The 16,304-nt window shown below is 37.4% G+C and overlaps 2 protein-coding genes across 3 annotated transcripts; one reads left to right on the forward strand and one right to left on the reverse strand.

Moving 5' to 3' along the window:
• Positions 1–1,427: 1,427 nt before the first annotated feature.
• On the forward strand, positions 1,428–10,635 carry LOC112517947 (ABC transporter C family member 14-like). Its single transcript, XM_025125383.1, has 10 exons — positions 1,428–3,809; positions 3,995–4,081; positions 4,814–5,443; positions 6,356–6,520; positions 6,766–7,060; positions 7,867–8,081; positions 8,158–8,463; positions 9,216–9,279; positions 9,371–9,610; positions 10,496–10,635. The coding sequence occupies exons 1-10, from the start codon at positions 1,428–1,430 to the stop codon at positions 10,594–10,596; spliced, it is 4,485 nt and encodes a 1,494-aa protein (XP_024981151.1). The 3' UTR covers positions 10,597–10,635.
• On the reverse strand, positions 10,573–15,772 carry LOC112517948 (probable E3 ubiquitin-protein ligase BAH1-like 1). 2 transcript variants are annotated; one of them, XM_025125384.1, is made up of 6 exons: positions 15,550–15,757; positions 13,692–13,936; positions 13,180–13,434; positions 12,251–12,388; positions 12,115–12,173; positions 10,573–10,889 (listed from the first exon to the last, which is right to left on the reverse strand). In XM_025125384.1, exons 1-6 carry the CDS (start codon positions 15,755–15,757, stop codon positions 10,784–10,786), a joined length of 1,011 nt encoding a protein of 336 aa, XP_024981152.1. In that variant the 3' UTR covers positions 10,573–10,783. The 2 variants fall into 2 exon arrangements, with proteins under 2 accessions (XP_024981152.1, XP_024981153.1); XM_025125385.1 differs by having other exon boundaries at positions 10,805–11,007; positions 15,550–15,772.
• Between the last annotated feature and the right edge of the window lie 532 nt (positions 15,773–16,304).

A 16,304-nucleotide genomic window follows, 5' to 3' on the forward strand; every position in this document is an offset into this window, starting at 1 on the left:
GAAAACCACTCCAATTTGTAAAAACCGTAAAAACTACTCTCATATGTCGTAATCTTATGAAATTTTTTCATGAAATTGTTTAATCTTATGAAATTGTTTCATATAATACTTTTTTTGATGAAGTTGTTTCATATATGGTTATGAAATTATTTCATATACTACTTAATGAAAATTTAATGAAACAGTTTCATGTATTTCTCTAAAATTAAAATAATGAAGATGATAATATCCATGATTAACACCCTCCACAATAAAAATGGTTAATTAACCTCTCATAATTACAAAAAAATGAACAAAATAAAAAATTATGATTGATTGAATAAGATTTTCACTGTTTTTACAAATTGAGTGATTTTTATTTAAACGTTCATATATATATATATATATATATATATATCTATATATATATATATATTGGGGGGGTTATTTTACAACTTATTTTATTTTACGATTAATATAACCTCATCTTAATTATCAATAATATTTTCTACGGTCAGCATTTGCTCAGGTGGAAAAGTAATTAAAAATTGTTAAATGGATTTATTCCGTACATAAACAAACTCGAATGAAACATGAAAAACCATGAAACCATGTATAACCATGGAACATGATCAAAACATTGTTTCATGAATTAAATATGAAAAAGTTGACTTGAGTATACATTCAATGAACATAAATAAATTAATTACTGAATGGTTTGATGTAAAATGATTAACTGATTTTCATGATATGATACAAAATAAAATATAATTGTTTACAATGAAATTAGGATGCTGAATAGTTAAGGAAGACACATGACACAAAATCATTCAAATGATGTTAGAACCATTAAGAGACAAATTTTTTTTTTTTGCCAAACAAGATTCATCTCTTAACGATTCAAATGTTGTCTCTTAAAAAAACTATTAAAAGGTAAACATGCTAATTATTTCCATAATCAGTTACAATCCAAATATAAAAATGAATTCCAATCGATTAGAATCTTAATAGAAAACAAAATTGAATACCACACAGGTAGTAGGGTTGTAAACAAGTCGAGCTTCATAACACCAATGTTTGACTCGGCTAATTCAAAAACTTGATTAAAATTTTGGAGCCGAGTCGTGCCATTCGAACATACATTTTTTCAAGCCAAAATCATCTCAGTAAATTTACGTTTTTCGTCCCTATGGTTTGTTAGAAATTGTAATTTTTGTCCTTATAATTTATAAAATTGTTGTTTTCATTTTTACGGTCTGTAATTTATTGTTATTTATTTAATAGATCACATCACATAACAAAATTGTAATCTACTCTTTTTGTTATTTCCTTCCAGTTTTCTTGAAACTTGTTATTGTCTGCTTCCATGATTTTTGTCACAACCACTGTTTTAAATTTGTGAGAGAAACACCAAAAGTCAAGATTTTAACATCTTTTATCAATCGAACATGACTTCCACTTCATCTTTTATCACATCTCTTTCGTGTTCTTCATCCTCCGCCATGGCCACCGCCGACGACACCTCCTCCGGCGTCCTTCAATGGCTAAGCTTCATCTTCCTCTCTCCATGCCTACAAAAACTCCTATTAGCTTTCATCGATACCCTCTTTCTCATCATCCTCTTCCTTTTCAAAATTCAAAAGCTCCATTCAAGCTTCATCACCTGCAACAATGGCGGTTCCGCCATTAATCAACCTCTAGTTCCCAAACCCACCAAAACCAGTCTCTGGTTCAAACTGTCTCTTCTCATTTCTGCCATTTTAGCTCTTTTATCCATTATTTCATCCATTTTAGCTTTTACCCAGAACACCCAGATGCCATTAAAGCTCATAAACGGAGCTTCTTGGTTAATTCAAGCGATTTCCTTCGTTATCATCACCATTTTCATCAATTCTCGAAAAAGATTTCAAGATTCAACTCATCCCATCTTCCTTCGTGTTTTCGGGATCGTAAACTTCATCGTCATTTCTCTAATCGCCATTTCCGGTATCGTTCGTTTGGTTTCGAGCACCGAATTATCGAAATCTGGCGACTTGATCGCGTCCGTTTTTCTGCCATTTTCGGGTTTCTTCTTCGTTGTATCTGTAACTGGTTCAACTGGGATTACAGTGATCCAAGAATCTGATGAACATGAAGAATTGAGCAAATCTTTCGTTAGTGGATGGGCATCGGCTTCAATATTTTCGAAAACGTTCTGGTTATGGATGAACCCGTTGTTGAAAAAAGGATATAAAACTCCGTTAACCATCGACGACATCCCGACGCTTTCGCCGGAACACCAAGCGGAAAGAATGTCGTTGCTTTTTGAACGTAACTGGCCCGAACCCGAAGAGAATTCGAATCATCCTGTTCGAACCACGCTCCTTCGTTGTTTTTGGAAACAGATTGTCTTTACGGGCTTCTTAGCAATCGTACGGATCGGTGTTTCGTACGTCGGGCCGTTACTGATCCAAAGATTCGTCAATTTCACATCCGGGAAATCGAATTCTCCGTTTGAAGGGTATTATTTGGTATTGATTCTTCTCGTTGCGAAATTTGTCGAAGTTTTATCGGCGCACCAGTTTAATTTCCACTCTCAGAAGCTCGGGATGTTGATCCGATCGACCTTGATAACGGCTCTATATAAGAAGGGGTTAAAGCTGTCGAGCTCGGCTCGACAAGCTCACGGTGTTGGCCAAATCGTGAACTACATGGCGATAGACGCTCAACAGCTCTCGGATATCATTATTCAGTTGCACGCAATTTGGCTCATGCCGGTTCAGGTTGCGGTGGCGTTAGCCATTCTTTACGGGTACCTTGGTCCATCGACCGTGGTCACGTTGATTGCGATTATTTTGATCTTGGTGTTCGTTATCGTGGCTACGAAAAGAAGCAACCGGTTCCAGTTCAACATAATGATGAGCCGTGACTCGAGGATGAAAGCCACGAACGAGATGCTTAATTACATGCGGGTGATCAAATTCCAAGCCTGGGAAGAACTTTTCAACGAGCGAATTCAGGCGTTCCGTGAGTCGGAATACGGTTGGCTTTGCAAATTCATGTATACGGTTGGTGGAAACATGATCGTTTTGTGGAGCACACCTTTGTTCATTTCGACAGTCACGTTCGGGAGCGGGGTTTTTCTCGGGATCGAGCTCGATGCCGGGACCGTTTTCACCGCCACGTCGCTGTTCAAGAACTTGCAAGAACCGGTTTGGAGTTTCCCGCAGTCGATGATCTCACTCTCTCAGGCGATGATCTCTTTGGGGAGATTGGACGAGTTTATGATCAGTAAGGAGTTGGAGGAGGGTTCGGTAGAGCGGGAGGACGACGTCAACACCACCACCGCCATCGAGGTCCAAAATGGTTCTTTTAGCTGGCATGACGAGCCTTCAGAAGGTGACATTATCAAGAACTTGAACTTCGAGATCAAGAAAGGAGAACTTGCAGCCATTGTCGGGACCGTAGGATCCGGGAAATCGTCACTACTTGCATCCGTTATCGGCGAGATGCACAAAATCTCGGGGACGGTGAGAGTTTCCGGGAGCACCGGATACGTTGCACAAACAGCATGGATTCAAAATGGGACAGTTCAAGAGAACATTGTATTTGGTTCACCAATGGACGGAAACAAGTATAAGAATGTAATAAGAGCTTGTAGCTTGGAGAAAGATTTAGAAATGATGGAATTCGGAGATCAAACCGAGATCGGGGAGCGTGGGATAAATCTCAGCGGTGGCCAAAAGCAGCGGATTCAGCTCGCTCGAGCTGTTTATCAAGATTCCGACATCTATCTTCTTGACGATGTCTTTAGTGCCGTAGATGCTCACACCGGTTCGGAAATATTCAAGGTAATCATAGAACGACACCCGCTTTGCTCCTTTCGATAGAGATCATGTATGCATACATCCCGCCCCAGACCCTGCCCCTGGGTGGGATATACCATGGTTGCTTGGTTTGGTTATCACAGACCGATCCTAGTGTAACGTTTATCATATTCGTATTTCTATACAAATTCTCAGAAATTTCGTTGCAGGAATGTGTGAGGGGAGCGCTCGGAGACAAGACCGTCTTACTCGTTACCCACCAAGTCGACTTCCTCCATAACGTTGATCTCATCCTTGTGAGTAATATCTTTCGGTTTTCAAGGTTTGGGGCTTCGGGTTTGTGATTGTTTTCTGTTAGAATATTTGAAACCCCTTCAAATTCTCTCTAAAAGAGCCTTTACAAAGGGTCAGGTTCAGAGAAAAACCACACAAAAATGAAAAACGGAGCAACACATTGGTAACCGTTACAGTAAGCACATGTGTATACAAATAATTTTTAAACAATTTGTCCGGTTGCACACGTGCATAAAAACCAAGAACCAATTTCAATTACTTGTATGCACATGTTCATCTCTACAGTATGCACATGTGCATATAAGTAATTTGTCCGGTATGCACGTGTGCATGTTGTATAGAAACCAAGAAACAACTTCAATTACTTGTATGCCCATGTGTTTATTATTCAGATGAACGGTTACCAGGTTGTTCCCCAGTTTTTCATTATTTTGAGGGTTTTCCTATGAACCTCCTCCCTATATGTATACATATGCATACAAGTAACTAAAGTCGTTTATTGGTTTCTATGCATGTGTGCATGTTATGCACATGTGTAGGCCGTCCATATGAACGATTATTAGAGTGTTCTGTTTTTAATTTTTTTTTGCGGTTTCCCCCAAACCTGACCCTATACACACACACACACAGATATATATATATATATATATATATATATATATATATTTGATGGTATGTATCTAGCTGATGTGAGACTCCATACACCCTTTTCTAATTAAACTTACCTCTCTCAGGTGATGCGCGAAGGGATGATCGTCCAATCAGGAAAGTACGACGAACTGGTTCAATCCGGCCTCGATTTTACAGCTTTTGTATCTGCCCATGAGACCTCAATGCAGCTAGTACAAATGGATTCCACTACACCAGAAACCATCACAAAATCTCTTAGCCATAATACCAGAAACCTGAAATCAGAAACCAACGAACATCACAAGTCTTTAGAACGATCCCAATCAAGTTCTATCATCGGAACATCAAAACTGGTTGAAGATGAGGAACGAGAAACAGGAAGAGTCAGCTCGTATGTCTACAAAGTGTACGCTACCGAGGCTTTTGGCTGGTCGGGTGTGATTCTAGTTTTGTTGTTATCGATCGTGTGGCAAGCAACACAGATGGCGAGTGATTACTGGTTGGCCTACGAAACTTCGGAGGATCACGCTGCATCTTTTGACCCTTCTTTCTTCATAGAAGTCTATGCCATTATTGCAGCCATTTCCTTCATCTTGATGATTGGCAGAATTGCTTTCTCTGTGCTTTTGGGACTCAAAACTTCACAAAAGTTCTTTAAACAGATTATTTACAGCATCCTTCATGCTCCAATGTCGTTTTTCGACACCACCCCTTCAGGAAGAATTCTTAGTCGGGTAATGTATCCTTTCCTTTCCTGGGCAAGAATTGTACTCTCCATCCCAAAATAAGTGTCCTTATTTCTATTTTACTTTGTCCCAAAATAAGGTCCACTTTCGGAAGTAAGTGTCTACTTTCCAATCCCACCCTTAATTATAGAGTAAATTCCGATTTTCGTCCCTGTGGTTTAGAAAATGAGACTTTTGTCCCTGTGGTTTGCTATTTATTGCTATTTTCATCCCTGGACTAATTCCTACCTTTTAAGTACAAGGGAGGGACCAAAACAGTAAATAATTGTAAACCACAAGGACCAAAACAACGTAAATCATACGGACGAAAGTAACAATGAATTCCAAACTATAAGAACAAAAACCGTAATTTATTTCTAAACCACTGGGATTGTCTAAAAACTGTGTGCTTTTTTCACTGAGCCCTTCATTTTGGAACGGAGGGAGTAGGAAGTACCAAACTTCCTAAACGTATCCGGGTAACCTGTAGATCCAAAACTCCCTCGAGGTCAAGGGTTCAACCCTCCACAGACCCTACCCTCACGGGATGTTTGGTTGGTTTTCCATTTAAGTCTTGTTGGATAAAGTTATTTGTGTGAACTAATCTGTTTGTATAAATTGGGAAGGTTTTTGTTTGGGAGAGTTTTTCATAGATGGAATGATCATGTTTTTTAATGAGAAGTTTAGGTTTGGAAAACTCTTGGTTTTCTGCAAAAAGCTCCTACTGTAGAACTCACTTTCTATATCATTAAGCCACTACCAAACAATCATGTATAGCCACCAAATAAACTGTGAGTTCATTAAGCTCATCAAGCTGCTAACAAACAGGCCCTCCGTGAGGGCTACAATGAGTTCGTTTGGTTTGGTTTGATTATATGATGTACCAACCGGAACTTATGCTTTTTGTTTGATGTTTTTCAGGCATCAAGTGATCAAACCAACATTGATGTGCTCCTTCCCTTCATGATGATCCTAAGCCTTGGTTTGTACATGTCTGTGATTAGTGTTATTATCATAACATGTCAATACGCTTGGCCAACCGTTTTCCTATTGGTTCCACTAGGTTGGCTCAATATCTGGTATCGGGTATGTGTGTGTGAAATCGTTAGAATATAATTTTGTACGTTATTTATTAAAGAGTCTCACATCAGCTACGGTCCCTTTAGACTCTCTATATATTGAAACCTCCCTTCTCTCTTTAAGGGCCCTTTTAGAGTAATATGAAGGAATTCCATATATATTTCCATGGTATTAGAGGAACCTCCAAGGACTAGTAATCTATCCACCCCCCCAACCCACCAGCAAATGATCTTTTTGACTGATTTCTTCAGGGGTATTACCTTGCTACATCTCGTGAAATAACCCGACTCGACTCGATTACAAAAGCACCCGTCATTCACCACTTTTCAGAGAGCATCGCCGGGGTTATGACAATCCGGTGTTTCAGAAAACAAGACAGGTTTGTTCAAGAAAACGTTGACCGTGTGGATGGAAATTTACGAATGGATTTCCACAATAATGGATCCAATGGGTGGTTAGGCTTCCGTATGGAGTTTCTTGGAAGCGTGTTTCTTTGCGTTTCCACCGTCTTCATGATCCTCTTACCTAGCAACGTCATTAAACCAGGTATACTCTCACTTCTAAACTAAGGGGCTATGTTGTTGTTTTTTCATTAAGGTCCTGTTTGTTAGTAGCTTAATGTATGTAATAGGACTCACAACTTATTCGGTCAGCTATACATGATTATTTGGTAATGACTTAATGATATAGAAAGTGGCTTATTCAGTAAGCTTCTAAGGGTGACCTTTATGCAGAAAGCCAAGTTTTTTCCGAACATGCCATTACCAATCAAAAAAACACGGTCCTTCCATCTATAAAAAAAATGGTCCAAAACAAGAACCTTCCCAATCCATATAGACAGGTTAATCCACATAGACAACTTTATCCAGACATAACTTAATGGATTAAGTTCCGTATGACAAAGTTCCCAAGGGGTTGTTTGGTTGGTTTTCCATTAATTTCTGTATGATAAAGTTGTTTGTGTGGATTAATATGTCTGTATAGATTGGGAAAGTTTTCTTTGGAAGGGTTTTTTCATAGATGGAAAGAGTGTGTTTTTTAATTGGGAGGGGCAGGTGCATAAAGCTCCTCCTTATAAGCTAACTGAATAAGGCACTTTCTGTATCATTAAGCCACTACCAAACAGTCATGTATAGCTGATCAAATAAGTTAGTCACATTAAGCTCATAAGCTGCTAATTCTGTATGGATTAAGCTAAAACTGCTACAGTGCTGTTTGTTCCTTGAGCTGAATAAACGGTTTGAATGACATAAATGACTATTTTACCCCTCAGTTTAGAGTAAATTTCGAATTACCTTGCCAATCTAGGTTTCTCTAGAGAGATGATCTAATGGGCGCTACTATGATTGCAGAGTATGTTGGATTGTCACTTTCGTATGGATTGTCGCTCAACGGTCTGCTGTTTTGGGCTTTATATACGAGTTGTTTTGTTGAAAACCGAATGGTTTCTGTCGAGAGGATAAAACAGTTCACTAATATACCATCAGAAGCAGAATGGCTGAAAAAAGACAGCCCCCCTCCGCCGAATTGGCCTAATCATGGCAGCGTGGAGCTCAGAGACTTGCAGGTACTAACCCGCAGACTGTATTTGGTATGAAATCCATAAACAAAACTTGACCACTCGATTGTTTGCTCATGAGCAGGTTAGATATCGTCCAAGCACGCCTCTTGTGCTTAAAGGGATTACTCTAAACATTCAAGGGGGCGAAAAGATCGGTGTTGTTGGTAGAACAGGTGGAGGGAAATCAACTTTGGTTCAGGTTCTGTTTAGGCTGGTTGAGCCCTCTGGAGGGAGTATTATCATTGATGGTGTTGATATCTCCACGCTCGGCCTTCATGATCTTAGGTCTCGATTCGGCATCATTCCTCAAGAACCGATCCTTTTTGAAGGCACAGTGAGAAGCAACATTGACCCTATTGGTCAACATTCTGATGAGGAGATATGGAGGGTAACATTGCTTACTCTTAGCCAGCTTTTCAAAACTTTATCTTATCTGATTCTCTATAGAAGTCCCACTTTTCACAAGACAGGGGTCTTCACGAAACAACCACTCTAATATTCCGGGTAGTGGTCAGGTTCGCATATATCTTACCCTCCCCATACCCCACCTTTGAATGGAATATACCGGGTTTGTTTGGTTTAGAGATGGAGGGTAAATTAGTCCTATTTTTTTCTTTCCCCATTTGTAAGATCCATGACTATATACATGTCATCTCTTTCTTTGACTTCGGGGTTGTTTGGTTGGTTTCCATTAAGTCCTATATAGATAAAGGTGTTTGTGTAGATTAATTTGTCTGTACAGATTGGGAAGGTTTTTGTTTGGGAGGGTTTTTTCAATAATGGAAGAAGCATATTTTTTAATTGGGAGGGGCATGTTTGGAAAAAAAGACTTGGCTTTCTGCATGAAAAGCCCCCTAGAAGCTTGCTGAATAAGCCACTTTCTATATCATTAAGCCACTACCAAACAGTCATTTATAACTGACCGAATAAGCTGTGAGTCTCATTAAGCTGCTAACAAACAGACCCTTACCCTCCCCTCACCGCACCTCTGAATGGGATATACTGGGTTTGTTTGGTTTAGATATGGAGGGTAAATTAGTCCTATTCTTTCTTTCCCTGTTTGTAAGATCCATGATTATGTACATTTATGTCTCTCTTTGACTTCTTTTGACTTAGCTAACCTGATAACCTGCTTTCTAGAGTCTCGAACGATGCCAACTTAATGATGTTGTGGCTGCAAAACCTGGGAAACTTGATTCCGCAGGTACTTAAAACTGATCAAGAAACAGTTTTTTTGGTAGTAAACGAGATAGACAATCTCTTTCACTTATTTGGTGTTTGTTTTTACTTTTTAGTTGTTGATAACGGCGATAACTGGAGTGTGGGACAAAGACAACTTCTTTGTCTGGGACGGGTGTTGCTAAAGCACAGCAGGCTGCTGTTCATGGATGAAGCAACGGCTTCTGTTGATTCACAAACAGACGCCGTGATTCAGAAAGTCATAAGAGAGGATTTTGCAGAGTGTACTATTGTTAGCATTGCTCACAGGATACCCACCGTCATGGATTGTGATCGGGTTCTAGTCATTGATGCAGGTAATTTTATCATTGGGGGAAAGTCCAAATGAGAACCGTAAATATCTTGAGAACTTCCAAAACCAACTATTCATGAACATGATGAAAATTATTCATAATGAATATACATGATATTCACCATTAAAGTGCATGATATTCATGATTATTTTGGGTTATTCTTTATGAATAATACATGAAATAGTTGGTTCCCATGTTCTCAAAATATTTGCATTCTTCACCTAAATAAGGTCAAGTTCTGTTAGGGTGTGTTTGGTATACTGAATAGGACAGAATAGGGATCACCATGTTTGGAATGACTTTTATGTGGAACAGACAGGAAGAAAGTGTAACAGACATGTTCCACCACCACCTCATGGAACAAGATGGAACAAGCCTATATTTTTATCAATATACCCTCAAAATAAAATCTACTTCTCTTCTAAAACATCAAATATGTTTTCTTCTTTACACTTTATCCATTCTTTAAATTTTATTTATTGTACTTTATCTTCTTTAAACTCCCTGTTTACTCTCCTCAAAATATTATTTTTATATGTTTTCTATATTTTGTTTAATTTATTAAATATTAATAATAAAAATAATTTAGAAAAGGTATAAAATAAAAATTGGAAATTTTAATAAACTTCATATTTTGGTGGCATTTTAACGAAAACTTTCTAATGATATGTTTTCTTAAAAAAATATTTATTTTATTATAATTCAATAAATTACATAAATTAACCAAAATATAGAAAGATATAAACAACTCATTAAGGGAAAATTGGTCATTTACGAGTCTTGTCATGTCCTGTTTTGTCATATCCTATTCTGTTCTAATCTGTGTGGGTACCAAACACACCCTTAAGGTCCACTAAGAGCTAACTTATTTGCCATGTGTTCTAACAGGGTATGCAAAAGAATTTGACAGACCTTCGCGTTTGATTGAAAAGCCTTCTCTTTTTGGAGCACTGGTTCAAGAATATGCAAACAGATCCTCTGGTTTATGATGATATATTTATATATGAATGGCATTGATGTTACTCATATAATTCAGAGAACATGCCTTTTTAGAAGAATAAACCATGATCTAGGCATCATCAGAAAGCAAAAGCAAGCTACAACTTATTAAACTTCTTACTTGATTGTAAAACCTCTATGTATACAAGGCTTCTACCAGTATGATGATGGTAGTGATTAGATTCCTAAGAATGCACGGGATTGCGATTGCCAGTGCTCCTTTGTCTGCCTAATCCTTTCTGCTCTCTCGGTTCGAAGCCTTTCCTCCCAATATTCTGGACAACTATAGAAGTTCATAAAATCCCAATTCAGATTCCGCAACTACAGATGACAACTCTAGAGATAGGTGTGTAACGCCCTTGGCCCAAAGCAACAGACGGGCTCAATAACCTTCAAATCAACTTAAAACCATGGTGGAAGTTATTGGTAGCTCGTAACTTTGAGCTTATAAGAGCATCTCCAACAGCTATGGCAAAATAGAGATTTAAGGGGCCGTTTACCAAATGCTTACTTGGGTAAGCGCTTACCAAGTTATATTACCTTATCGAATGAACATGGAAAGAACCATGAATCTTACCGGTAAGAGCGAGGCAAGGACCTAAAGTCTTACCCGGTAAGTGAGGGTAGTGACTCTTACCACGGTCAGCTCTTACCGGGTAATTCGTTGCATAGAAAGCCGTTTTTCGTTGACTAAAATCTTTCTCGGTAAGTAAATGATAGTGTTGAATTTTCCGCTAGATGCTTACCGGGTAAGTGTTTGGTAAACGGCCCCTAAGAGTTCTTTTTGCTCCAACAACTATGCTATAATGTATGCTAAAATAGTGAAAAGAAGAGAAAAACGGTGGAAATCTCCAAATTTGGAGAAATCTTTAGAACTCAATATTTAAGATAGAGAAATAATATTCAATTCTTTCCCACCAATAGAAACATTGAAATTAAATGTTTAGGAACTAGGAGAGAAAAATAATATTTTATTAATGTGTTAAATATTTTAATAATAAAGTAGTAGTTGGAATTGAATACAATTTTTTTAGAGATTTTGACTTTTGATACTTTATTTTAGAAAAAGAGTAAATTACGTTTCAGTACCTATGGTTTGTTAAATATTGCAAGATTTTCGTCCCTGTGGTTTAGAAATTGCAGTTTTCGTCCCTATGGTTTGTAATTTATTGCTATTTTCGTCCTTATAATTTACAATTTATCGTTGTTTCGGTCCTTGGTTTACAATTCTTTACTATTTTGGTCTTTTGTACTTAAACGCAAGAATTATTCCAGGGACAAAAATAGCAATAAATTGCAAACTATAAGGACAAAAATGACAATTTCTAAACTACATGGAGGAAATTTGAAATTGTTAACAAACCATAGGGACGAAAATTGTAATTTACTCTAGAAAAAATTATAGAGCAACTGTTGGAGGTGCTCTAAAGAGCTCACAGATTTAACTTCCTATCCATGTGGAACAGGTTCTTACAGGTGAGAACGTGTTTGGCACAGAAACAACGTACCTTCGACTCAGTAAAATGTTTAGCTCATCCAAATGGAGAGATCCCTGATAAACTCCTGCCTGTAAAACAAAAAAAAAACTCACCAAATGTTTATGATGGAAAGTTTAAAGAAAGATGGAACGGAGAAGGTCCATACTTCTCGACAAAGAGGACATTTTGCGGTAGGCTTTGTTGCCTTCAATCCATCTACAATTGTTACAGATCCCGACTTACAAGCACACATGAAGCAGAAGATGTGTCCACAAGTCAGATATACAGGATCGAATACAGTATCCTGATTAAACAAACATAAAGAACTGATAAATAACCCATCTTTGCATAAAGCCGATATTTGGATAGAATAAAGCCCTGCTGGGCTTGTTTAAGTGGCTGGAGTTAGTTGAGGATCATGAGTTTATCGGACATCAAAAATGTCCGAGTGTCCTAATAGACTACTTTATAGGACGTAAGTTTATAGGATCAAACACTGTCCTATCTAAAGGTGTTGTAATAAGTTTATATGACGCTTTGGGCGTCTTAAGAAGCTTTTTAGGACACTTCTGAAACAAAGTATTTTATTAGGACACTAATTGAAAAAAGTCTTATAAAAAGATGTGTTTATAAGACACTTCTTAAAAGGGTCCTATAAAAGGGCTAATAGGACACTTTGTTTCAAAAGTGTCCCAAAAAGCTTGTTAAGACACCTAAAAGCATCCTATAAACTTATCACAACACTTTTAGATAGGACACCCGGAGACAAAGGTTCGCTCTTATAAACTAAAGTCCTATAAAGTAATGTATTAGGACACTAACACACTTTTGGCGTCCTATAAACTCGACTTTGTTGCATTGAAGTCATGAGTTTTTTTTGGTAACGTGGGTGTCGCCAGGAAAATCCCCAGTGGCTCTAAGGAGACTCGAATTGGCAACCTATGGGTAGGAGCCCAAGGCCGAGCCTCTATTGGCCCACAAGGTTAAAGGTCATGAGTTTGAATCACATTAATGGGTTTCACCCTTCATGACAACCTAAGGGTGTGAGATCTGCTAGTTCTTCAAAAAAAAATTAAGAAAAAAGCATGGACTGACCAAGCATACGGAGCAAGTCAAGTCTATCTCAAGCTTGACGGTATCAGAGAGCTCACAAGAAAGCGATGGTTTTCCGTCACTAAATATGAGAGAGCAGCCCTCGAATAATTCAGAACCCTTCCTCATATCTGCCTTTGTTTCACTCAAATTAATATGGAAGGCGATAAGCTCGCAAAGCCATGGAGACTGAAGGATTTCCATGTGCATGCTCTTCACTTGTGACCTGAATGCTTGGCCTTGCTTAGAGTCATGTATCTGCAGTAAAAAGCAAATACTTCATGTTCAAGATGAAAAATTCTACCAGGAACAGACAGGCGAGAGTGACACAGGCCAATGAAAAAATTGTGGAAGGATTTAGGGACTTCATTTGACAAGGATATTTTAGTAATTTACCACCCTTGACAAAAAAAATGCATTTTTGTCCCACTCAGCCCTATCCGACGTGGGACTAGAAATTTTTGTTATGTCCTGTCGTCCTCTCCTGCATGCCAAACACAAAGAGACAAACGAACCTTATCATATTTCTTGAGGATTTTTCGCATAGCGATGGCATTGATAATTGCATAACCAACAAGGTTTTCGCCTTCTTGGATTAAAGCACCATGTTTCCCCTGAAACTTGTCTCTGCACCACACAAAGTATTTGCGGAACCCTGTTGCTAGATGAACATCAAGCACTTTCTGTGCACGCTTGTTAAAGCATCCAACCACCATAGACATCTCCTTCATAAGGGAAGGAAAGAAATATCCATCACAGACTACATAAAGATTTATTACAAACAAATTAGAAGCATCCAAAACCAAAGCGGATTGTACAAAAGTCTAACAAAATCATACCATTCACACATCATTACTTCAGCTTGTAGAGATTGACCAAATTTCAACTCTACCCAGTTAGAGCATCTCCAATGGTGGAGTGACTTACAAGAACCTCCTTTTCGCACTTTTTTGGTTCACATCATTGCTAACTCAACAAATTTAAAACTACCATAAAACTCCAAAATGGTAAATGAATAATAAAGAACCTCCTATTGTGGGTCTCATGCATTATTTCAACATCAATAATATGGAAAATAAAAATAAAAAAACTATATACAAAAGAGCTAATAAAATGTCACTTCACATAAAATTCAAGGTAAGAACCAAGGTTCTTGTTTGTACAAGCAGGGGTGTACCCACTATGGTGCATATGGTGGCACGGGCCACCTCCTCGTTCCTCCATTGTAGTGAAAAAAAAATTAGGGTCATGAAAGGTGCCATTGTATCACTTTGTTGGTGCAACGGTATATATTTTGAAACTATGATAATAATACAAGTTTCTCTTGGCAAACTTGGTTGTGCGGTCTTTTATCCCCTTCTAGGCGTGGATTCGAGTTCCATTTGTATCATTTTCTTAGTTTTTAGCTTTTAATTTCAGATATGTTATATTTCTGAAATTTTTTGGTATAAGAGACTCAAACACCTTACAAATGAAAAACACGGAACTTAGCAATGGACTAGTAATAATTTTGTAAAAAATATCCATACCGTCGTTTCTTATCGTCAAATAGTGTCACCAATTGAAAAAACTTCTACGTCCGCCTCTGTGTACAAGAACCTCAAAAATGTGGGTGACTTGTAAGAACTCTCTTCAATGGTAGTTCTTATAAGAGAGTGCACCTTTTGCTTATAAGAACCTCCGGTTGGAGATTATATCTTTGTCTCTCTCTACTCACTAAAAATGCCAAAGGGATTTAATGTCCTTCAGAAATTGGTTAAACATCTATGAATCTTTGGGGGGGGGGGGGGGGAATGCATTATATGAAATGGAAAGTTTTCATTTTGCTCATTTCTTTCTCATCAAAATCCAAACACCAAGTGGATTAATTGCTACGAATACAATTAGCTATAAAAAAATAGAGATAAGTTAGAAGAAAAAAATGATGCTTATGTGAACAATTCCAAGAAAACAGTACTGATTTATCTTGATCATCGTCTCCATCTATCTGTTTTCTTAAATGGGTGTTTCTCATCATATCTTGGTGATACTATTGGAATTCTTCCAGATTCCGATTACGGCTTTCTTTCACAAATAAGTTTATCATCTGGGTTTATGGTTCTAGTTTAAGATTTCACAAAAGAATAGCAAGCGTGTAACAAAAGCGCCTTTTTTGAGGCAATTCATCAAACATCTTATAGACAAAGTCAAGAATCATCGATGAAATCAAAACCCCACCAAATAGACACTGAATTAAGAATCAAAAACATCTATAAATCAACAAAATTGAGCTCATTCATACCAGGGCAAGGATGGAGGCAAAACCCCACCAAATAGATACTGAATTAAGAATCAAAAACATATATAAATCAACAAAATTGAGCTCATTCATACCAGGGCAAGGATGGAGGCAAAGCGCAGAAGTGTTATCAGAGGAATCATTAAGAAGCAATGACGATTGTGATTGCAAAGAACTCCGTGAATGATTCATATCCCTTCGACATCGCTTCAATATCTTCTTGAGATTTTTAAAACCCACACCAGGTAGTTTCTTCTGATCTTGTGTTTGCATGTACTCCTCGTATTTCTTACAGAACTTCATCTTCTTAATTCTCCCTTAATACCATCAAGAAAAAACCAACAATCTTGTGGCTTATTTAATGGCGATAGACCTGGGTTATTATGGAATGTGATTATGAGGAAGGGGTGGCATTCATCAACCACTGTTTACTAACTTTCTTGAAGAGAAAATGGAATCAATTTATTCCCCCCCTTCTTTTGCGGGTTCTTTGTACAAAAGGACGGTGGGGAATCATCAACTTCCGAGGATAAATACAAGAAAGAGTCAAATTCTCTTGCGAATTTCTTACATTTTCTACCCTTTTTTATTTTTAAATTATATTTTAATATTATAAAATATTTTATGAAATTAAAATGGTGTTCGTGCAATACATCCAGATACATCTTGAATTTAATTTTTCATTTTATTCTGTCGATGTAATAATATAATTTTATATGGTTTTCAGAAAACATTAATGCTTTTATTTTTAAATAAAATATAAATTTGAATATATCATAAAATTTTGAAGAAAAATTATCTATATTAATATTAAATTAACCATTTAAAAGTTCTTTTTTATAATTTTTTT

This window comes from Cynara cardunculus, assembly GCF_001531365.2.
Source record: "Cynara cardunculus var. scolymus isolate 2C chromosome LG 9, CcrdV1, whole genome shotgun sequence".
In the NCBI taxonomy this organism is placed as follows: Eukaryota; Viridiplantae; Streptophyta; class Magnoliopsida; order Asterales; family Asteraceae; genus Cynara; species Cynara cardunculus.

Bases quoted from the DNA above. Each gene is read 5' to 3' on its own strand.
- LOC112517947 (XM_025125383.1), top strand. From the start codon at position 1,428: ATGACTTCCACTTCATCTTTTATCACATCTCTTTCGTGTTCTTCATCC. The intron at 6,521-6,765 runs GTATGTGTGTGT...TGATTTCTTCAG, and splicing joins GGCTCAATATCTGGTATCGG to GGGTATTACCTTGCTACATC. The intron at 8,464-9,215 runs GTAACATTGCTT...CCTGCTTTCTAG, and splicing joins CTGATGAGGAGATATGGAGG to AGTCTCGAACGATGCCAACT.
- LOC112517948 (XM_025125384.1), bottom strand. From the start codon at position 15,757: ATGAAGTTCTGTAAGAAATACGAGGAGTACATGCAAACACAAGATCAG. The intron at 13,937-15,549 runs GTATGAATGAGC...ATCTTTATGTAG, and splicing joins TTGCCTCCATCCTTGCCCTG to TCTGTGATGGATATTTCTTT. The intron at 13,435-13,691 runs GTTCGTTTGTCT...TTTTTACTGCAG, and splicing joins TCCTCAAGAAATATGATAAG to ATACATGACTCTAAGCAAGG.